The sequence below is a fragment of the Podarcis pityusensis genome (assembly GCF_964106645.2).
Source record: "Podarcis pityusensis genome assembly, chromosome: Z".
In the NCBI taxonomy this organism is placed as follows: Eukaryota; Metazoa; Chordata; class Lepidosauria; order Squamata; family Lacertidae; genus Podarcis; species Podarcis pityusensis.
The window spans coordinates 23,071,970-23,095,627 of NC_138044.1; the positions used below are offsets into that span (position 1 = coordinate 23,071,970).

The 23,658-nt window shown below is 44.7% G+C and overlaps 1 protein-coding gene across 5 annotated transcripts in view; it reads right to left on the reverse strand.

The window, feature by feature from the left end:
* Positions 1–3,733: 3,733 nt before the first annotated feature.
* The window catches only part of LOC308467959 (vascular endothelial growth factor receptor kdr-like), a 188,354-nt gene continuing 168,429 nt past the window's right edge, over positions 3,734–23,658 (reverse strand). For all 5 annotated transcript variants that reach the window (XM_080989737.1, XM_080989734.1, XM_080989733.1 and 2 more), the window contains 2 exons: positions 17,853–17,953; positions 3,734–7,956 (listed from right to left, as the gene is read on the reverse strand). In XM_080989737.1, coding sequence (XP_080845863.1) covers positions 7,758–7,956; positions 17,853–17,953 — 300 coding nt within the window. In that variant the 3' untranslated portion in view covers positions 3,734–7,757. The remainder of the gene's footprint in view (positions 7,957–17,852; positions 17,954–23,658) is intronic.

Sequence of the window (23,658 nt, forward strand, 5' to 3'; positions counted from 1 at the left end):
GGTAAAATGTTCTCCTTCAGTTTGCAAATTGGAGGAAAGAATTTATTAACTGTTCTAATGAATCAGCCTTCAGAATGCAAGAAAAAGGGATCTTGAAAAGGTTCTACAGGGCAATTCAGTTCTAGTGTGCTGTTGGCATGCTATGTCTCTCCATCGAGCAAAACTGGAACATCAGTGCCTTATATTGAGGGCTTATCCACACTAACCTTTCTTCTGCTCTTTCCAGGCCAAGTCCGTGATTTAAACTTCCATGTGTCATCCGCCCCCTGAAGCTTTCCTTGTGAAAACCCACTCTTTAAAGCTCAGTTGGATCAAATGTCAATCTGCAGAAAACCCAAATCGATGTTTGCTCTGATTCAGTTTTAAAGAGTGTGTTTTGGTGGGGAATCAGAGGGGAAAACAACAACAACTCTGACACAGAGCGTTAAAGCGCAAACCTCTGCCTGGAAAGAGTGAGGAAAAAGTTAAGTCTGGATAAGCCCCGAGTCTGGCTCAGTCTATGTAGCTCAGTATTGCTTATACAGACTGGTTGCCACTGGGGATTGAACCTAGGACCTTCTGCACACAAAGCACATGCTCTGCTGTGGAGCTATAGCCCTTTCCCATTATTGGCACCCAGTAATGAATCAGAGACCTGTTTATAAGGAAAAGAAAGGGAGTTGTTACCTTCAGACAGCTTGTTTTCCACCCCTCACAACCTGCTCTCCTCATCTTACCCCCATGTTTCATTGTTTGCTGCTCGATTTGCTAAGACAGTTTGTGACATCCTTGCTCGTGGCGTAAACAGCAAATAGTGGAGTTGAAATAGCAAATAGTGGAGTTGAAAAATATACATGAATAAAAGGTCAAAACTCTTCCAGGAAGGAATAAAGTTATCATTTTTTTAAAAAATGTGTAGTTTATGAAAAGCAAATTAACCTTTTAGAACTTGAAGAATTTGTTCTGACAAAGGTTCAACTTCAAAATTAAGAGGCAGCTACTTCGCCACCAGCAAATCCAAAGAGGCTTCTCCTGGCCATCTCTTTTTATATCTCCAATATAAAAACAAAACAAAACCGTAAGCACATCAACAAATCAATATCCCTTGCAAATCAGAGTCTATAGTTCTGGCTTACTCAAGTGACTGTTTATTGAGCGAGATTAGAGGACCAGATGTCAGAGAGTTATGAGTGAGGGCTGCTATGTTCAAATGTCTTAAGAAAATAAGAGGAGCACGGCTGTTGGATCAGACCAAAGGCCCATTTAGTCCAGCATCTTATTTTCACAGTGGCCAACCAGATGTCTCAATGGGAAGCATGTAAGCAGGACTTGAGTGCTACAGCACTCTCCCCACCTGCAGTTCTTGATAGCCCATATTCCTTTCCATTTCAAGGCAAGATGTAGCTTCTGGCCTGGTTTGGATGACATGGTATAAACCTTAGCTACAGCTTATGGTTAGTGAGGAGAGAGAGCTTAACCATGAGTCCAGGTTCAGACAACACACTAAGCTACACATTGGCTTAGCAAACACAGCTTAGAAGCACAGACTCATGGGATTGCAGAACTGGAAGGGACCCAAAGGGTATTCTAGTCCAATCATCTGCATGATGGGAGGGTGGGAGCCTGCATGTTTACATATTCCTGAAAAGCCATAGTTTGGCTAAATGCAGTGGTGGGGAAGAACAAGCATGGGACCAAATGTGGACCCCCGAGCCTCCAAGTCTTAGACTTTCCCCCAGGCTGCACCTCTCACCAGCTCTGCTTCACACGCTCCTTGAGTGTTTCTACCTGGCTGAAATGTGTCCTTGAACTCTGGTGCTGCCTCTTGGTTGCCTGGATAGGCTAGATAGAGGTGTGTACAAACTAGCATACTATACACAGGTGGGGTGTATGCGTGTGTGTGGCTTTTTCTGTGTTTTGTGTGTATGTGAACATTGGTGGCTGTGTTGTATTTAAAACAATTCAGCTGGCACTGAAACATTTCCATGTTGTTACTGTCCCCACCCCCAATTTATAGTTTTATTGTAAGAAGAAAAGAGGTTAGAAATAACAATTGATATAAAAAAATGAACTTAAAATATAAGTGACAGAGTCTGTGAATCTTTGGTCACAGCATTTTGCCAGACATTCACTGACATGGAACTAATATACAGTACAGAAGACATCTAGATACTGAGAAGTTCTTCAAAAGGATTCCTGTGAGGTCAGCGGATGTGAGTCACCCGGCTCAGAGCAGACAAATGAAAGTCGTCCAAACCACATACCTTAAAAGGGGCCTTGTTTAATTTCACTCCTGGCCAACTTGCATCATTGTGTTAGGATTTCTGCAAGAGGTGTTTGCCTGATTCTGTCATGCCATTGCCATATCCTACCCTCCAGCATTCCACCAATTAAAATCAGGAAGTGCATCTTTCGGTGTCAAGCCAGCTGGGCCCCATCCCCTGTCTCAGTTACCAGCTGCTACTCTTAGAGCAAGCACCGTACCGGCACCTCCAGCTCCTCCTCTTCTGTTGTCACCCTTGACTTCCTTGGTTTCTTCTCCTCTGGTGGGGGTGTCGTTGGGTGGAGGCACAACCTTTGGGCCCAGTGGGGGAGGCCTGGCCTGCACCACCACCAGCCCTCCTCCCCCTCCATGGGCTCCAACTCAGAGTCCTTCTTTCACATGAAAGATGTGCATCTTTTGGAGTTGAGCTCTTGCAGGAGCCTGCAGACTCGTGCAAGAGCTTGGCACCAAAAACAGGACATCCAATCAGAAGCTGGGATGTCTTTTGTAATGATTGGTTACATTGGCATGCCATACTGAAAATCAGTCTTTACTCTTTTATAAAAAGATGGTTTTCATGTGAGCTACAATGGGGAAATGCAATATTAAAATTTTAATAGCCCTGCTTACAGCATACTGATGTGCTGCCACCATTTTTGTATCCATGAATGTACCCTCCTTGTTTTAACAGCCTTCATTTTGTAAAGGCATTTGTCTGGATTTAGCCATGTGATCTTGACAAGCGTCATATGCTGCCCACCAAGTGGTGGGACACCCACAACTGTGAGAAGACCTGATTTCTTGCTTGAGGACCCTGCTATGCTTCTTGTCACTGTGGCTTCCCAATCATTGAGCGCTTTCAGACTTCTGCCGTCAAGTGGATTCTTCCTGTTCTGCTGGTCACATAACAGGCTCTTTTGAGAGGCTGCCTTTGATTTTGTTTCCAATGTCCTTGTGTGCTTCCCCCTCCCACTTCTAACATCCTTTGGATGAAAACTATAGCACTAAACTGAAAACTATAGCAGTCCAATGCTGCATTGTGGCCCCATGCATTGAGTATGTACCTTCCTTCCTAGGAAAGATGCCTTATTCTAGGTGAGATTATTTACCCACAAAGCCTGTTACTAACTCTGATTAGCAGCAGCTCCTCAGGTTCTTGGCTAGGGGTCTTCCCCATTACCTGTCAGCTGAGCTTTTTAATAGGGCATGACTGGATTGAATGTGGGTCTTCTGCATGCAAAGCAGCTGTGCTACTGTTGCAATTCTGTCTATCTGTGTATTTTAGTGGAACCCAAAGATCTACCAACAAACCAGAGGCACCAGGCCTGCACTATAGTGTAAAGTGCTTTTAACTGGGGCTTTGGGCGGGGCGGGGGGGGGGGAAGGCATCATGATTGGGTTTGTTTTGATGCCTCAGTTTACATGGGAATTCCTATCCGATGCTTGGGATAGAGCATGAATTCAGAACATATGACACAAAGGAGGCTTAAGGCTGTATAAAATCAAATTATTTTTATTTATTTATTTTTGGTTAATAATTACAATACATTTTTGAATATATAAAGAGAGCAGGTGTTTTGGTTTTCCCCCAGTGCATTCTTCAGACAGACAGGGTCTGGACTCACTGTACATTCGGTAGTGTTTGGAGCAGAACGGGACATTTGCTTATTTGCTTGCTCTGCCATCTCATTATTTGGGTCACAGGCATTTGTTAATGGTACTGACAACTCAGGAACAATGGGAAAATGGGGCAGTAGAAAAAACAAACCCAAGACTCTGGGAGTTTCTGCTCAGTGCGGTTCCTGATAAAAAGTCTTCCCACAACCAAGGCCCGGAGATTTAAGGACGTATGAAGAGCCCTTTTGGATCAGCATTCTGTTCTCACAGTGGCCAATGGGAAGCTCGCAAGCAGGAGATGGTTCCAACAGCACTCTCCCTGCTTGTGATTCCCAGCAAATGTCTCTGTCTCTGTGTCTTTCTCAACCGAGAGGCAGAAGGCCAAAGAAATATAGGGCAGGAAATATGGTGATTATTGCTTTTGTCAGTGCAGCAGATAACGACATATAATTAGAGCAGGACGAGTAATATATTTCTGAAAGAATCATCTCACTGTAAGAATAGGTTGTAGCTATGAACAAATGTCTTTTCTGAAGCTGCTGATTATGGTATAAAGGGAGAGAAAACCAGGGCTGACTAAAGACATTTTGCTGCCTGAAGGGAAGCATGTGTCAGTGTCTCGCCCATTTCCAGGTACAAAAGCTGTCTAGACTGCCAGCTGAATTCTTAACTTCAATACTAGTGCCGGGACAAACTCCATAGGCAGCAGGCAGGTCAGCCACATGGTACAGTTTTGTGTGCCCCTCAGTTTCATTCTCCCTAATGGTGGAGCCGGCCCTGGATACAAAACAGGTTAATAATACTAGCTTCTCTGGTAATGTAGGGTTGCTAAAGGAGTGAAAAAAGATAACGTCTGGCTTGAAAGAGAGACAGGTTTGTACTGATTAACATTGAACATATCTGAGGTTTGTCAGGTCACAAAGGCAGGTGGCTGAGTATCTTCTGAAGTCACAAAATATTCCCTGAGTAGTCTTAAGATACCAAAATATACACTTCTATTGGGCAACTGGCTCCTCTTTTTGTCCTGCAATCGAGATCAGCCTCACATGGGAACAAGGTCAGTTATGCCTCTCTTGCCCTTTGATCCAAACACCACAAGATTCACATAGCTCCCTGTTTTCTGAAAGAAGCCAGGTAGCATTAAAAATAAAACAAAGATGTCCCCCAAATGATAAGGAAGGTGGGGAAGTGGGTGGTGTTTGGCAAAATTGGCAGTAATTGTGGAACTGGGGAGATTCTCATAAACTGGAGCCTGTCCTGCAAGCATTAGTGACATTTTCAGTAAACCCATGGAAAGCTCTTATTCCAGGGGATTTCCTGCTCTTTGGTACTACATAAGAATTATACACGTTGCTACATAAATGAAAGTCTATATAGAACTGCGTTTATAGATTAAACACAATGAGCAAGATCCTGCAGAAGTCAAACATATTGGTAGCACCTTTGGGGAGAAAAGAGGTTATGCAAAGGAAAGGCTCACCTCTACCAGTGAGATCAGGTGCTTTGCTTCTGCAGGATTATATCTATCTCATATAGCAGCTTAATTGGAAACACACACACATAGTAATTAAATTAAGGGAATGGGAAGATAAGGGCAGAAAAAATATTAGTAAATAAAATACAAGTAATATAGGTTCATTTTTTAGGTAGTACACAGGCTGGTTAAAACAAAAACAGTGAGGAAGTCTATGAACCCAAAGTCAGAACCATTCCTGCCAAGAAGCTAGGCACTGAGTCCAGATGGGGTGCTTCTTGCTTTGGGAAGAGCCATACTACACAAATTCTTCAATTCCATATTAGTTCAATGAAGGCCTCTTTGGGTTTCAGATCCAGAACAAGAGGTGAATTAGGCAACCTGCCTGCAAGAAGATAAGGGTCACACCTACTCTCATGCCATAAGGCACTTTTTGCATCTCCCTTTCTCAGTTTCCAATTAGCTGGATTTAGGGAGAACACAAACATGCACCTCCCTTGCTACATCTGCTCAGTGCCGCCTTTTTGTACACCTGAGATACTGGAAAGCTGAAAGTTCTTCTGCTGGTCCTGAAACCAGTTTTCAGAGACCCTAACATGTGTTTGTCAGAGTCTCAGGATTGGGGGCTTGGGCAAAAGGGTTAGGGTACTTCTTCCACTGCTCTGCCTCTGAGGAAAGGGCCGCAAGGTTCCTTGGGTCAAGCAAAGCAAGAATCCACAACACAGTGCCATTCTGTGACATTCTCTGGATTTATCAGAGTGGCTGGTTGCATCTTCCCATACTCCTTCAATACTAGTGTGGAATTTGACTTCCAAGGAGGTACAACACCAGCATGGGTATCTCCCAAAAGAGAGCTGCATGTTAACATTAACTGGAATGGTGCGTGTGTGTGTGTGTGTGTGTGTGTGTGTGTGTGTGTGTAGTGGGGGAAGGACATCACAGAGAAATGGCAACTACACCTTTCTGGGAGCCATACAATGATTTTCAGGATCACAGTATGGTGTAGATGCCCTGGGGTGGTTGTGCAGCCAACACACCTCTTTGTGGGGAGCAGGAACAAATTGGAAGTAGCCACAATCTCCACAGCATTCATATTACACAGCCAAAGAAAGCATGTTATTGATCAGAATATGCAAGATAGTGACTGGAATACAACCCCCGCCCCACCTTAAATAGCCATCTCTCCTCTCTTCCTCTCAAGGAAATGTTTTTGCTGCTCATCAAGGCATACTGTTTTCTTTTTTGGAGCCATTGTCTGAAAAATCCCTACCAGAATCGAATAGATTTTCTTTCCAAACACCTTTTAAGAGGATGCTTTTAAAGTCACAGCTTCACAGGGTCGCAGGCTTGCCTTCCAGCTTGACCTAGCCTGGCTCAAAAACACCTGAGGCATATTTTCTCTTTATGTTTTTCCAATATTGTTGGATCTACTGAACCTCACTTTAGCCTAGATGGCTAAAGGTCTTTTTGGTCCCTGCTGAATGACTAACATTCATTGCCAAGAAAGTTTTCACACCCATTTCTTTCTGTAATAGATTTTGAGGAAAGTGGAGCTAATGGCAAATCTACAGGCCAGGGAAAAGGATGTTATGTAATGGTCATTTTCTCCTCCAAGGGAGATTTGTATGAGGAAGGGGCTGGGATGGGGCCTGGGATCTGCAATGGAGAATTATCCCACACCCTTCCTAAACTATAATTTCCAGGGCTCTTTGGGGGAAGTCATGATAGTTACAGAGTTATAATTGTCAGACTTTTCATTGGGAGAAAGAGAGAAGGGAAGTTTGCTCTGGAAAAGAATGAGCTCATCTAATTATTCCCTTATTAGCTTTTATTTATTAGGATCAAAGGACATTGGCTGTCAATATAAATATGAATCCCACCCCAGCCCTGTTTTGCAGTGCAAGCTAATTGTAATCTGATGTGGACTGGGGAAGGGGTGGGATTCTGGCAGATGTAAATATGGTAGTGATAATAAGGAACCAAAAATGAGGAAAAGAGAAATTCTTATTTCTACCTGAAAGTGTGAGAGAAGTGATCCCTGAAGAATATGCCCCTGTTAACAGAACCAGAATTTTCAGTGTATATCCCAAAGCTTTGAGAAAGAAGCCCCCACAGAATGACAATGCAATGGGTACAACTGCATTTCCCCCCCCTTTAAACAAATTTGCTGTGCAGACGGTTAGAAAATAAGAGCCAGATCAGCAGAAATATACCCTTTAAGACAACTGCTCTTCAAAGGACTTCTATCTGCTTTGGGGGTTTAATACCTTGGACAGATGGACCTGGATAAGAGTGTGATCTCTTACCCCTTTTTTGTGCGAAAAAAACACCCCACTGGTTCCATTAAGCAGGCAGCAGTAATAGGAAGCCTGATGAATATACTGTCAAAGATGTGTAAAATGAAGAAGATCAGCCCTGAGCCAGTTACACTGGAGGAGCAGAGTACTGAATCACTGAGTTGTAGTCAGGAGGTGGGCTGTGGCACTCCAGGGTGGGATCAACTGGCAGGAGAACATACTGTTCCTGGACGGCATCGTTCACCTGTGTTGCTGACAGGTACTTCACAGCCTCACGCTCGTTCTCCGAGAATACAGACTCTTTGCTCTTGTTGATGGCTTTTCTCCTGTGGGAGGAAAAATGATTGAAAATTCAGCAAAAATGTCCTCACAAAAACGAACCAGCACTTTCATACACATTTTTCATAACATTTTTTGTTGGACTACTACACTGCAAAATCCAGTGAGGCGTGGATTAAGAAGGATAGGTGTGCTTTGGTTTGTGGATTATTTATGGAAGTGGGAATTAGGAAGGTTCACATTAAAATGCAAACCAAACCAAGTCTCTCCTCCATCCCTACCCTTAAGACATAAAATATTTGTGTTCTGTATAATGGTATAGTGGGTTAAAGTGTCACACTAAGACCAAGGAGTCCCAGGTTCAAACGTACTTGGCTATGAAGTTCACTGGGTTTTCAGCATAACCTACTTCCCAGGGTTGAGGCTGTGAGGATAAAAGGTGGATGGTGAGACCCTTACACATTGCCATGAGCTACTTGAAGGAAAGGTGATATATAATGTAATGAATGAATAAATTCATCTCATATCTTTCTGCTTCCTGGCCCCACATCAGCTCGAACCATTGTGTGCTGCAGAGAATTCTGGGACGTGCCACACTTGGTTCACCAAGGACACTGGCTCAGCCTGCGGGTTTGAGTGTTGTCTCATGTGAATTCAAACCATAGTTTGCAGCACAGAAGAGGTGTGGCAGTTGGTGGTTGGGATACGCTGCTACTAAATCACAGGTACAGTAGCATCCTAGATTTCTCCTGTGAGCACCTGTTGTTTTGACTGCTCTAACATCCTGGGAAGTCCTGTCCGAAGGCAAAGGAATTATCTGTATAGTACTATTATTTTATGGTGTCTGCCTAGAACACAGGTGGAAAACCACTCTGAGTGGAACATTAGGAACATAAGAAGCTGCCTCATATTCAGTCAGAGTTCTACATGGGCTCAGAACTGCCTATACTGACTGGTAGTGGCTGTCCAGGGTTTTAGGCAGGAGTGTGTCCTAGTTGTACCTGGAGATGCCTGGGATTGAACCTGGGAACTTCTGCATGCAGGGCTATGCTCTACCATTTAGCTAAATGAGGTCTGTAAGATCCTTGCTGCTGGGAAGGGAGACATTTGAGGCAAAGACTGTTAACTATGAAAGGCTTTAAAAGAGTATTGGACAAATTCATGGAGGAAAAGGTCATCAATGGCTGCTAGCATGATGGCACCTCTACTAGTGGAGGCAGGGTACCTCTGAATACCAGTTGCTGGAAATTGCAGGTAGGGTGATTATTTATTTATTTTCTATATTGTTTAATATAATAAAAACATCTCTAAGCAGTGTACAAAAAACTGAAGCAACAACAGACAACTTAAAATATTACAAAAATACACAGTTAAACATAAAAATGTTTCATTAACATGAAGTTTCTAATATATGTTAATCAATATAAATTCATTTTCCTTCTGGCACACACCCTCCCTCTCAGCTTCCAGGTTCTCACCCAAGGTCCAAACAAACTCTCAGCTCACCCACAAAAGTCTCAGGACGAGAAGAGTTTCTGTAAAGAGCAGACATTACCCTAGTCTCCCACTCTAGACTTGTTTTTTTATGGGCAGGCCCAAGGTGAATGGCACCTCCTTAGGTTGCCCATAGCTGAATCTTATTATTATTATTTTTTTCAATAATTTTTTATTAAATTTTTAAACAAACAAAAAAAAAGAAAAACAACACACACAATACAAAACTTAACAATAAAAACACAAAACATAACAATTAAAAACAAACTCTCTTTTCCATTTCCAATTTTAAATTACTTATTTTCTGGACTTCCTCAAACCTCCCTCTTTTGTATTCCAATCTACATTGTTTGTCCAGCAGTTTCTTTTCCACTTTTTTAATCCCATTCTTTAATTTAATAAAACGTTAAGATATATAACTTCAACTTTTTTAAGCCTAATCCTTGATCTTAATGTCATACAACTTTAAATTTTTCCCTTTTATTATCAAATTTCCATTTCTTTGAACATCTTTAATCTTGATCTTTAATCTTAATCTATCCTTAACTTTAACCTGTACAGCTGGAAACCACTTGTTTTCAGTCCAACATCACTCTAACATTCCTTAATTTTGCAGTGTTTCTGAAGATAGTCTTTGAATTTCTTCCAGTCTTCCTCCATCGACTCTTCTCCCTGGTCACGGATTCTACCAGTCATTTCCGCCAGTTCCATATAGTCCATAAGTTTCATCTGCCATTCCTCCAGCGTGGGCCATAGCTGAATCTTATTCAGCTGTACTGTCCACACCCAGTACCAGGTGCAGCAGGTTTCCTGAGTTTCCCAGGGGGCTTAGAGGATGGGAAGAGGACCCTCTGTTCTTCACCCTCTGTTCTCTCCTCCTCCTCTAGCTGCTTTTGCATTCAGGTTCTGCTTACAGGCTGCCCATTGAAGCATCTGGTTGGCCATTGTGAGAAAAGGATGTCAGACTAGGTAAGCCTTTGTTTTGATCTCTTATGTTCTTATGATAATCATAGGCATGTTTGTATCCTTGCATGCAGTTGGCTGCTCCCCTCTCTTTGTTAAACTCTTCCTGTGAAAACGTTACTATTTGTCTATTTCTCACCCACACACCCTGCCATTGATAACCCCTGATGTTTCTTCTCAGCTGACTCCATGGCTCCAGCAGATTTTATAATTTACCAGGTATTAAACTGGTCATTGGGGATGGAGAAAAACACAAAAATATCTGTGTAACTTGGCCCTTGGCCTGGGCGAGTCTTGCAGTGCCCAATAAAAGAAGTGTTATTAAGGCTTAGCCTGGCCACACAATGAGACTCTCTGAGCTCTGTCAGCTCCCAGTATCTAGGAAGAAGGGAGCTTGCATTTCTGGTTCATCCCAGCCACCATGTCAAATCTGGGAATGACACTGTCTGTCAGCTAATGTTTAAAGCGAGCCTCTCAAACAATGACATTTAATATTTGCTCCCAAGTCAGAGGGATGACAAGTTTGGTCAGAGGCAAGGAGTGTGGTTAACTATCTCTGGCAGATTTGAAATGCAATTACCATCCTAGAAAATACTCATTTCACCCAAGCTGCATACCCTGAAATTAAGACAACTCTTCAGCCTTTGTTTCCTAACCCTTAACAACTTTCTGTATTTACTGAGATTTCATTTTGTTCTTCCGCTGCTCAGCAACTGACCCAATCTTGAGATGCTGCCAGTGTTGTTTACATGAATTTAGATGCACATTTTGTTTTCCCATTGAAGTTCTGGAAGCCCCCTTTGCATCTCCTTTCCTACTAAGAGGACCAAAGCCATGTGGTAGAACACCTGCTCTGCATGAAGGGATGGGAACATCCCCTGTCTGAAACCCAGGGAAGCTATAGTCATTCAGTGTGGACAATACTGAGCTAGACGGACTAATGGTCTATTCTTTTCAAGATGTTCCTCATCTATAAAGCAAAGGTGAGATTATTTTTTTCTCCACAGTCAGTTGCTCCAGCCATTTTCTCCCTATTCTTGGCTGATGTTGTTTTTGTAGCTGGAAATGGAGAAAAGTGGATAGTGCAAGATTGTGAGGAGGTTAAGGTGTGGGAGGGGGAAGCACTTAGCACTTCTTTTATTTTTAAAGCAAAACCCTGATTTATATGTAAATAAGGCAGAGACCTTATGGTGGCCTCATAGGTCTGGAATAGTGGCTCCAAAACCCTATGAATGAGAATGCTTGAGCTCATGCATACTTTCTTAGGAGCAAGGTCCACTATGTTCAATTGAGCTTACTCCCAAATAAGATTGCCTAGGATTGCAGGCTTAATAGATTTTCCCATTCATTAAAAATTCTGTACACAAGGAGCAGCAGCCCTCAAAGAAAGACATCCCAATCAATTTGCTGTTTGCAGCAAGTTATACCTTGCATCTGAGTCCTGTAACAATTGCGGTAATTGAGCTGCAGGGGCTTATAATGGACTTTATGGCTTTTTATAGGTGTTTAATGAGGCTTTATTTTTATTTTTTTGCAGGGCAAGCATGTTTAAGGCCCTTAATGGATTTAATAATGGTTGTAAGTTGAATTAGAATTTGCAGTAGTGAATGTGGTTGTTGAAACAATGGATATTTTCCCCACAATCTGCTTCATGGGACAATTAATGGGATGTAAAGATTTAAGGCCTGGAACATGCTCTCAGTCTGTATTAACATGCTAGAAACAGGTGGTACAAACACTGAAAATTCTAGTGATGCCAGTTGGATGCTCAGGTTGTCTCCCCTGATTTTAGTCAGATTAATTTGGGGGGATACTATTTCGGCATTCAGTGAGCACCTAGATTACCAGAAAAACTTTGCTATTTTAATAAACATCAGCAAAGGACCATGTACCAGGTCAGACTATTGGTCCATCTAGTTTAGTTTATGTAATATAATAATAATAATTTATTATTTATACCCCGCCCATCTGGCTGAGTTTCTCCAGCCACTCTGGGCGGCTTCCAGTCAAGTGTTAACGGTAGGCAAAATGTAGATCAAGAACTACTGATAGATCTCTGGGTGATTTGCAGTACAGCAGCAAGGGTTTCTGACTCCCAGTGGTTTGTGGATGACAAAGTCAAAAGCCGAAAGTCATATTTTCCCCCAAATGTAAAAAAGCCTGGGAGGAAAACCAGGAGCAGATTTTTGCATAAAGTTGCCGAGAGTTCAGTTCTGGAACTGAAAACAAATCCTTGATCTGAGCATGTGCTCAGAATTTCAGCTAATTACAGTTGGTGAATTGAGGGGTTCCAGTAAAAAGCAAAGTATATTCCACAAGCCTGAGCTCCTTCCACTTCTGGATTACACTGATGGGCAATGGCTATGCAAGGTTTCAGTTAGGGGTCTTTCCCAACCCTACCTGCAGATGCTGGGGAGTGAACCTGCAATCTACTTGGCACAAGAGTGTGTGTGCTGTAGCAGTGAGCTATGGTCCCTGAGGCAAGTCCCTTAGCTTCAATATAGGATTCGGACAACCAGTTGGAGCCCCATCAGAAGCTGCTAATGATTATGATTTGCCTCCTAACACTTTAGATTGGAACAGGAAGGCCTGCCACAGTTGAGGAGGGTTGTTCGATTTGATTTTGCCAGGAGAAATGCGTCTGAGGCAAAGGCAGTATCCTTGCTGGAATGCTTTGGCATTCTGATGCCTGAAGCACCTCAGCTATGCCCTACTTGGGGAATATCTTGGTTCTCAGCTAAATCGTTAGGTCTAATTATTTCTGAGCTTAATTGGGTATGACAAAAACAAGGCAGAGCCAAGACTTCAATGTATATCAAATAATGGTTTGCTGAAGAAATTCAGAGGAGTATGATGACCAAGGTGGTTCTGCCCTGCTGCAGACGTAAACTTGAGGTTTACCTCACTGTTACAGGCCTGTTCAGACGAGAGTGGTGCACAAATTGCCAAATGAAAATCCTCCATACTGCTTGAGGGCACAGAAATGTTGGGGGCTATTTCACAAAATTCTCCCAGGAGGGGAAAAGAGAATGTATCCATGGGAAGGGGAGGAAGGGCAGCATATAAATTTTCTCTAAGAACATAAGAGCTTGCTGGATCAGGCCAATGGCCCATCTAGTCCAGCATCCTGTTATCACAGTGGCCAACCAGGTGCCTGTGGGAAACCTGCGTGCAGGATCAGCGCCCAAGAGCACTCTGGAAGCAGCCATCAATAGCCCTCTCCTCTCTCTCTGTGTTACGTGTCAGCCTGCTTCAGCCTTGGAAAATTTATCTAGGGATAGAGAAGAAATTCTCCAACAGTTTCTCAGGGCTGCAGTCAATCATTTCTGGTGATACATATAGTGAATGTTTGGTGGGAGAGGTCAGGACTGGACCCACTCCCTTCCGTTGCCACCCATTCACTGGAAAGGCTGAAAACAGCCACATAGTGTGGGTTCTCAGTGCCTGGAGAGTACGAGTACGCCAGGGTGCAGAGGTGGTTGTGCCAGCCGAAGCCCTCACTGTCGACTGAGCTGGTCTGAGCCAAAGGTGAGTGAGGCGAGGGAAGGAGAAAGAGGCTTGAAGCTACCCTGTGATGAGGACAGAACTGAGGGCCGTGGTGCCCCATTTGCAGAAGTGACTGCCCGTGCCACTTGCCTCTGTGGGTGGCACCAGCGGCACCCCTTCACCGGCCACAAGGGAAAGGAGGCACTGCTGCTGCCCAGCCCTGAAGGCTCAGCTGGGTGCAGCTTAGCAAGTGAGGGGGCCTGGTTGTGCCCCCTTAAAGGTAAAGGGACCCCTGACCATTAGGTCCAGTCGTGACCGACTCTGGGGTTACGGCGCTCATCTCGCTTTATTGGCCGAGGGAGCCGGTGTACAGCTTCCAGGTCATGTGGCCAGCATGACTAAGCCGCTTCTGGCAAACCAGAGCAGCGCACGGAAACACCGTTTACCTTCCCGCCGGAGCAGTACCTATTTATCTACTTGCACTTTGACATGCTTTCGAACTGCTAGGTTGGCAGGAGCAGGGACCGAGCAATGGGAGCTCACCCCGTTGCGGGGATTCGAAACGCCGACCTTCTGATCGGCAAGTCCTAGGCTCTGTGGTTTAACCCACAGCGCCACCCGTGTCCCTTGCGCCCCCTCAAAAATCTGCACCCAGGGCCATGGGCCCCCTGGCCTTCCCCATGCTACACCCCTTGCTGAAAACAGCTCACTTTTCAGGGGAAAAGGATTCAGATCTTCCTTCCATTCATTTGATATATCTCTGGAGGGAAGATATAGGACTCACACCCAACTCATATTCAGTCTGTCTCTTTGGATGTTGTTTCTCTTTCCTTAACACCTGACACAGCATACAGTCATTGTTTGTCCAACAGGATTCCCAGTCCCAGAGTTTTGTATTTGTCTTCCCTAAACTCTCCAAATTCTTCACTTAAGCATTGCCAATTCCACCGCCTCCTCCACCCTTTCAACTCAGCAAATGCAAGTCAAATAAACAGCTAGATTTGGCGGGGGGTGGAAAGAGGACGGGAGCCTCAAGAGCCACCCTGGTTTGGAAAACACACTAAGCCTTCCGTGGGGCTTGTAGAAGTAAAGCAGGACTGTTTGTAATAGGTCCAGAATAAATGTTTTTGATAAGAAGAGAGATATCGTTAACAAGGGCGACATACTGATTCCCAGCCAGCCTCAGCAAGCCATGGAGAAGAGAAGAGATGATATTCAGAGCTGCTTTTTCCAAGTTTGTGGGTAGATGCAAAGCTGTATTTTTCTCAGGGCTTAACTAGGTGTTGGCTTTCGATGATATGGAATGATCCTCATAAATATATGAAATAAACTTTAGGAGTGCAGTTATTTAGTCAACTGAGGCTGAAACCTTATGCACCAAGGATGGGGAACTTACTCCAACCCAAGGGCCACATTTCCTTCCAAGCAACCTTCCAGGGGCCACATGCTAATGGGCAAGGCCAGAGATAGGACTCTGGGCAGAGACACAAAAGTGAATTTTACTTTCGTACTCTAGGCTGCTGTCTACACACACTGCCATACCCAGCTCTAAAGAGGCATTATTAGAGTTCAAAGACACATTCCAGCCAGTCAGAAAGAGGAGAGTTGCCTTGGCAGAAGGGGTGCCACCAGGGAGTGTATGTGGCCTGGGGAGAGTCCTGAGGGTCAGATAAAGAGGTATGGAGGGCCAAATTTGGCCCCCAAACCTGAGATTCCTCATTCCCGCTATACACACCAGGACCAGCCCTACCATAGGCAGTGATGTGTATGGAGTGTGGATGGCAGCGCTGATATGCTGGAGAACAGAGCTTTTATGTGCTTACCCCACCTCATAGAAAAGCCCGCAGAAGCTGCGCAGCCTTTAAAGAGCGCACGGCTTCTGGGTGCTTTTGCGGGAGGTGGGGGAATTCCCCCATCTCCTGCAAAAGCCCACAGGAGGGAGAAGGGACTGACTCAGCCAGTCAGTCCCTTCTCGCTCCTTGGGGAAAAGCCCCCAAGAGTGGTGTGCTCTTTAAAGGCTGCGCGGCTCTTGCGGGCTTTTCTGCGAGGTGGGGGAATTCCCCCACCTCATAGAAAAGCCCGCAGAAGCCGCGCAGCCTTTAAAGAGTGTGCGGCTCCTGCAGGCTTTACGACCCAGCTTGTGGGGCTGGCAATGGGGGGAAGCGCTGCTTTCCCCCACCGCCAGCCTCAAAGCGGGGTCGGGGAGCAGCGCGAAGGCGTTGCTCGCCTTCCTGCTGCCCCCCATCCTCTGGGGCTGGTGATGGGGGAAGTACTGCTTTCCCCCACCACCAGCCTCAAAGCGGGGTCGGGGAGCAGCGCGAAGGTGTCGCACGCCTCCCCGCTGCCCCCCATCCTCTGGGGCTGGCGATGGGGGAAGCACTGCTTTCCCCCCCCACCAGCCTCAAAGCGGGGTTGGGGAGCAGCGCGAAGGCGTTGCTCGCCTTCCTGCTTCCCCCCATCCTCTGGGGCTGGCGATGGGGGAAGCGCTGCTTTCCCCCACCGCCAGCCTCAAAGAGCAGACTCTCCTGGCTTCAGCGACAGCAACGCGAAGCCTCCGGAGCACAGGCTTTGGAGGCTTCGCGTTGCTATCGCTGAAGCCAAGGAGCCTGCATTCACCCCATAGGACTCACACACATTTCCCCTTCATTTTTGGAGGGGAAAATGCGTCCTATAGGGCGGAAAATACGGTAAATTGTTGTATCACACACACATGCCTCTTGACTGGCTATGTTAGAGGTGGGAAGTAGTCAAATATTTGGTATTTCTGGTGGCAGCAGAAACAATGAGTTATAAACCCAGGTAAGGACTGTACATCTTCTTAAGCTAGAGAAAGTGGTACAGAGGAGCTGAAGTAAATATAAGGTGGTACAACAGTAAGTACCATTGAAATAGTGTTCTGGGTATATATGTACAGATTTGCACTGTTAATCATTTATTTGTTTGATTACTCGCAGCCTCATATATGGCATTGTTTGGAAATTTCAAGAAACAAAAAAATCAGTGCAGTCTTGACAGGTTTAGTCAGCCTTCTTGATTCAAAATTATGTCCAAACATAAGCAAAAAATGTGCTGCTTGATCTCATGAATCATCATTCAGAATTTGGTTAAAATCAGGGAAGTTTTGAAAGGTTCATCTTGACTCACACTGTTGTCTAATCGTATCCAAACATAGATGAAAGCTGCTCCTTGATCTAACCAAATTTAGAACCATGCAAATTTGGTTATATCGTAAGAGGTGTCCAAGTGCATAGCAAAAAACAAAAACAAAAAACAAACTTTCCAAATTATATAGCAGAGACCAGCCAATCCAATTCAAATCTACTCAAAAGCCAGTCTCACTGAGTTCAATGGGGCTTACTTCCAGGCTAAGTGGGTATAGGACTGCAATGTAAAACATTTATACTAAGTTTAAGAAGTCACAAATGGGGATCAGGGCCAGTGATATGGCCCTTTTCCCTCTTTCTATACATGACCCCAGACATGAATAATGAATGAATACAACTTGTATTTCATCACAAACCAATTCTTGGATATATTAGTATATGAAAGAATGCTAATGGCTATATTTGCATGTAAAGCTAAGTGTGGTTTGTTTAAAGCATGGTTTGTATGATAAACCACAAGTCAGCTCACAGATGACGTAGCAAGCCATAGTTTGTTTCTTCAAAGCTTGGTTTGTTTTCCAGCTGCTCTTGCCTCATGAGAGTGTCTGTGGTGGGGTGGCCAAACAAACCATGGTTAAGTAAGGATTTGGACATAATACCAAAACATAGTTAAAATAAGCCATGGTTCATAAGCCAACAACAAAGCCATGCCTATATATCACAACTTTTTTGTAGAAAATAAACCATGGCTACTCTGCTGGGTTGAGTTTGCACATCCAAACAAACCACAGTTATCCCAAATAAATCATGGATAAGCACACCAGGCCAGTATCACCAAATAAACCATGGATAAGCACACCAGGCCAACTAATATGTATTCATCCAGGGGTACTTACGCCAGAGCCATGATTCCATAAGGCCAAGAACGAATCTCCAATCTCTTCCGGCTTTTCATTTCATCCAAAGTCAGCACCATCCCGCTATCTGACTCGCATTCCTAAAGAAGGGAAAAAACACAAAAGCTTTAGCTTCTTCTAACTGAGGGCTGTACAGCTCTTTCAAGCTCAAAATACAATCTCGAGGGAGGGTTGGATTCATAGCAAATGCAGCCTGGCAGTGGCAGAAAAAGCAGAAGGAAGTGAATCCAACACCAGCAAGCAGAGTTCCACCCCTCTATAATTTTTGTAATGCAAACAGCTTTTCTTCCCTTAGTGATGACACCATCAGAACCACAGGAGGCTTCACAAGCCTTGTTTATGGAGGGTCCATTAAGCACATGGTTAGGGAACCACCAAATATTGAGGCCAGGCTTCTCTAACCTGGTGCCCTCCAGATGTTTGGACTACAGTTCCCATCAGTCCCAGCCAGCAAAGCTGGGCAATGCAGAATTCCCATGATTAGGTTTTCCAGCTTGCTTGCTTTATTTTATTTTTAAACTAATTGGGAGATCTGCATAATTCCTGTGAAGATTGAAGTAGTGGTCACTATAGATAAGTTTTTTTTGGGTTTTGGATCGACTCTTTCAGGTCATTTCCCCAAAGTAAATCAACACATCCCAAGCACCAGTTGGCACAACGAAGGGAAAAATACCAGTGCATAAGGTGCCAAGCCCATCATATTCAAAAGAGCCATGTGGGGATGTTAATTGGTAAAAGAGAGAGAGAGATCCTGATCACAGGTGTCCTGTGTCACATTTCTAGTTTGGCCCTAAATGCTTTTGTCAAAAGTCAGTCCCTTGTCCAAGGAGCATAGGTAAAGGTAAAGGGACCCCTGACCATTACGTCCAGTCATGGCCGACTCTGGGGTTGCGGCGCTCATCTCGCTTTATTGGCCAAGGGAGCCGGCGTACAGCTTCCAGGTCATGTGGCCAGCATGACTAAGCCGCTTCTGGCGAACCAGAGCAGCACATGGAAACGCCGTTTACCTTCCCACCAGAGTGGTACCTATTTATCTACTTGAACTTTGACGTGCTTTCGAACTGCTAGGTGGGCAGAAGCAGGGACCGAGCAACGGGAGCTCACCCCGTCGCGGGGATTCGAACCGCTGACCTTCTGATCGGCATACTTAACCACAAAGCAAGCTGTTTTATACTCACTCAATACCATTGGCCTATATCATTCTGCCTTGTCTACATCAGACACAAGACTCTCCAGATGTGGAATCCAACTCCCATCATCCTTGACCACTGGAGAGGATGAGTGGGGCTGATGAGAGTTGCGGTTCATAACATCTAGAGGGCACCATGTTGGCTATCCCTAGTCTACACAGACCAATTGCGCCTTTTCAGGATTTCTGGTTTTTTTGGGGGGGGGGGCATTACCAGCACTACTTAGAGATGCCAGAGATCGAACTTGGGACATTCTGCGTACAAAGCACAGCCCTTTCCCCACATAGTCTTGTAGTTCATATAAGTGACTGCAATGAGTTCTGTGACACAACAACATTTCTGAGCTGCTGAAACCATGCGTATTTCTTTGCACATGTGTACAGATGACATATGGAGACACCTGTCAACATAAACGGCACATCTGTGAGACTGCAGCTCAGCTGGAAACCCACCCACCAATGGCCCCTTATGTATCCATGCATTCATTCAATGAATTGATCTGAGATGGGAGGGGGATCTTATGAATGAGAGGAAAGCTAGGTTTAAATACTTCCACAGAGAAAGCATTTCTTCAGAATGGTAGTGCCCCACTGGTTTTAAGACAGATCTACTCCTGTGATTAGAGAGCCCACTCTCTACTTTAAATTCAAGGATATTCTTGGCAGAGAAATGGCTTAACCTCCCCATTCTCAGCCACCTGGCTTACAGCTGGCTGCAGTTTCATTTATAATGCTGGCACTCTGCAGTTAGCCTGTAAATTATTTCCTCTCTTAGTTTTATGAAGATAATGCTGGGGTGAGGGGAAGAGGCAAGTTTTAAAAACCATATAAAATTAACGTACACAGATGGTATAGTGAGGCTGGCTAATTATATAAAAAGCAAAGATGTTTTTATTTGATTCATTTGCCTTTCCCATGTATTAAATCCTGGGTATCTTTAGCAAGAGGGATTTCTCCTGGGGAGGGGGGTTAGTGTCTAAAGCAGGGGTGGGAAAACTTTTCCAGTCCAAGGGCCACATTCCACTGTGAACAACCTTTGGAGGGGCCACATGCTAGTGGTTGTGGGCAGGCAGAGGCAAAACTGGGTCCGATCAATAGATCTAATTCTTACCTTAGCACAGTAAGCTACATTCCAGCCATGCAAAAGCCAAAGCTTTCTATACCCCCCTCCCACTTATCTCTATCCAAGCAATCAAAAAGCATTATCACACATTACAACCAAGCAAAAGCAGGAGCAGGGATGCCAAGAGGGGGTGAACTGGGGAGCATCCTGAGGGCCAAATAGGGAGACCTAGCCCAGAGGTTTCCCATCTCTGTTTTAAAGCCTGTTATGAAAGAGTTGGGTAGCTGTGGATAGAGGCTGATCAGTGTCACTTCCATTTAGGTGAGGTCCCCACAAGCCATAACTGCTTCTGTTTCTTTAACAGATAGTGATGGGCGCCAACTTGGATGGCTTTAAAAGAGGATTAGACAGAAGGGGGAGGACAAGGCTATCAGCAGCTACCAGCCACAAGGCTGATGCTCTGCGTCCACTGTCAGAGGTGGAATTCCTCAGAATACCAGTTTCTGGGAGTCACAGGTGGGAAGAGTGCTGTTGCACCTGGATCATTCTTTTGTGCTTCCCACGACACTTGTTTGGCCACTGTGAAAAAAGGATGGGTCCTTGCCCTGATCCAGCACGGTTTTTCTTCTTACTTTCAGAGATTGGGCATTTGACAAGGAAGGGCAATCGGTTAGCGAGTACCTTATCAAAATTTGTATCTTATTCACTGCAGTAGCTATAATTATGGTTTTCCACTGCTTGTATGGTTTTGACAAGTTCAATATATTCTTTACAGTTGCAATGAGAGAAATAAAAACATGTGTTCAAGCTGCAATGGCAATCAGAATGATCTCATTTTTTTTGCTGGCTGTACAAAGAGCCAAACGACAAATGACTTTTATACTGACAGTTCTGCCTTGGGTGCAGGGTTTCCCTTACACACACTTGACCACACAAAGGGTTGCGGGGACATTAACCCCTGTTTGCTCCCTGTGCCTGCAATCTGTGTTGCAAAATATGCCCAGGAAGGCATCTGTCTCTGGTCTTCCCGTTCAGGTTTTCTATGCATTGCAGAGCACTGGAGGGCAGCATCCAACAAAGTGTCAGAAACTGACCCCGGCAAAACACATTTTTATGTATTCTGACCCTGGAAAATCTGAAGTTGCTGTGATCAGGATGGTCACTTTTTAATTTTATTTTTTATTATTAAAAATTACTCACACACAGCAATCCTAACCAAGAAAGAAAATAAGATACCAACTTGGATGGCTTTGAAATGGGAATAACAAATTCATGGGGGATAGGGCTGTCAATGGGTACTAACTGTGCTGGTTATGTTCCACTGTCAGAGGCAGCATGTTTCTGAATACTAGCTGCTAGAACAGCTCTCTGCAGAAGCAGAGAGTGCTGTTACTCTCTGTTCCCGCTTGTGGGCATCCTGTGAAAGCCCCCCTGGCCTGACTCAGCAGGCTCTTATGACAGCTTATGAACTGATAAATGCATCTCCTCTACTACTCTCTTCTAAGGACACTGTGAATTATAAAATAATTCATTATGAAAAAACATGATGAAGAGCAATGACTATTTATATGCACACAACACACAGGCAGATATATTTGTAACAGGTGCGTTACTAAATTATGATACATTAGGAATGCAGGAAGCCACTTCCAACTAGGCCAGTACTGTCGGCAAGGGAAGAGTTATCAAGCCTCCTATCCTCCATACTATGGTCTGAATTCCCCCCCCCCCCCCATACACACTGACAATTTTGTGTTCAGAAAGTCCCAAGCCTTCAGCTAATGACACACAGATGTAGCTAATGCAACATCAGCAGTAGGGCATCTGCTTTGCATGCAGAAGGTCCCAGGCTTAAACCCACCAAGTCAAGATAGGGACTGGGGAAGACACTTCGCTAGAGAGCTTCTGCCAATCTGTGTACAGGCCCCACAGACAGTACTGACCTAGATGACTCCTCCTGCCTTCCCTGCAACAGGCGCCTGTCTAATTTTGACTGGTAACTGATTCCAGAGAGCTGGAGCTGCAACACTAAAAGCTCAATTTCTAGTACAGGCTAAGCACACTTCTGGGGCATATGGTACTCTCCAAAGTGCCTGATCTGAGGGGTGAAGTTGCTGGGCAGGAATATAGTGGGCAAGGTGGTCCCATAGATATCCTGGTCCCAAGTTGTTTAGCATGTTAAAAACAGGTTTAAACTCAGTTTATTGGCTCTCATCCAGCTGTGGCCAGACACTAGTCCAGAGGCTGCATGGCTACTCCTGAATCGGATGTTATGGAGATACAAAGCTGCATGCCATCAGCATACTGATGACACTTTCTTCCACATCCCTAATGGCCATTCTCAAAAGCTTCATATAGATGATAAATAGGGGGACAAAATGATACCCCATAACATAAATGCCAACTGGCCAATGAACAGTCCTGCAGGTGGGACTGCAACTGCTGTTAAACACTCATCTCACAGGGGGATGTCGCGGTTGGAGGTATCAAAAGCTGAGAAAATATCAGGCAAAAGAAGCAAGGTTGTAGTTCCCTTGTCCCTCTCCTGAGAAGAGAGATCATCCACCTGAGTGACCAAGGCTGACTCGGTGTCAAAACCAGGTCTGAAACCAGATTGAAATAGGTTTGGACAATAAGTTTCATCCAAGAATGCCTGGAGCTGCCCTGCCACGGCCCTTTCAATCACCTTCCCAAGAAATGTTGTTATTAGCAACCGTGATGATGTTTAGGTACCTACTACAGACATGTTTGCTTAGTAAGGCTATCCCAGAGGTGTAACTCAGTCATTTATGTAAAATCACTTTTATATTTGATGAAACAGTTTGGTTGTTTCTAGAGTTTGTGTGGCTGGTTTTATCACTTTAGAGTTTGCTGAATCAATTTCACTAGAGCTTGTGTTATGTGCTTTATGGTGTGAAGCAGTCTATAAATTTAACCACATAGCAGCCAGTAGGGTGGAGTAGAGCTGCTCTCCCCACACCAGTGTCACTGCAGTTTGCTTAGATGGGCTGGGGCAGGACAGTGGCAAGCAGAAGCAATGCAGTGCTCCTGCTGCTGCATCATCCAAAGCCTCGGTCTTATTCACACTTGTCTTTTGCTCCACTCTTTCTAGGCAGGTCTGCACTGAAAAGCTTTGTATTTGAGTGCCCCCCCCTTGAGCTTTTCCTGTGAAAACCTGCTCTTTAAAGCTGAATTGGAGCAAATGTCAATCTACAGAAAACCCGAACTGATATTTGCTCTGATTCAGCTTTAAAGAGCAGGTTTCCACAGGCATGGCTCCAGGGCAAAAACCCCAACACCACTCAGACACAGAGCTTTTACAGCTTGAAAGAGTGGGGCAATAGGTAAATGTGGTTAAGCCTTCAATCAAATAGGCAACCTGTGCTCATCTAGGAATTATGCAGGGGTGTGGGTGGTGCTGTGGTCTAAACTACAGAGCCTAGGGCTTGCCGATCAGAAGGTCGGCGGTTCGAATCCCCGTGACGGGTGAGCTCCCGTTGCTTAGACCCAGCTCCTGCCAACCTAGCAGTTCG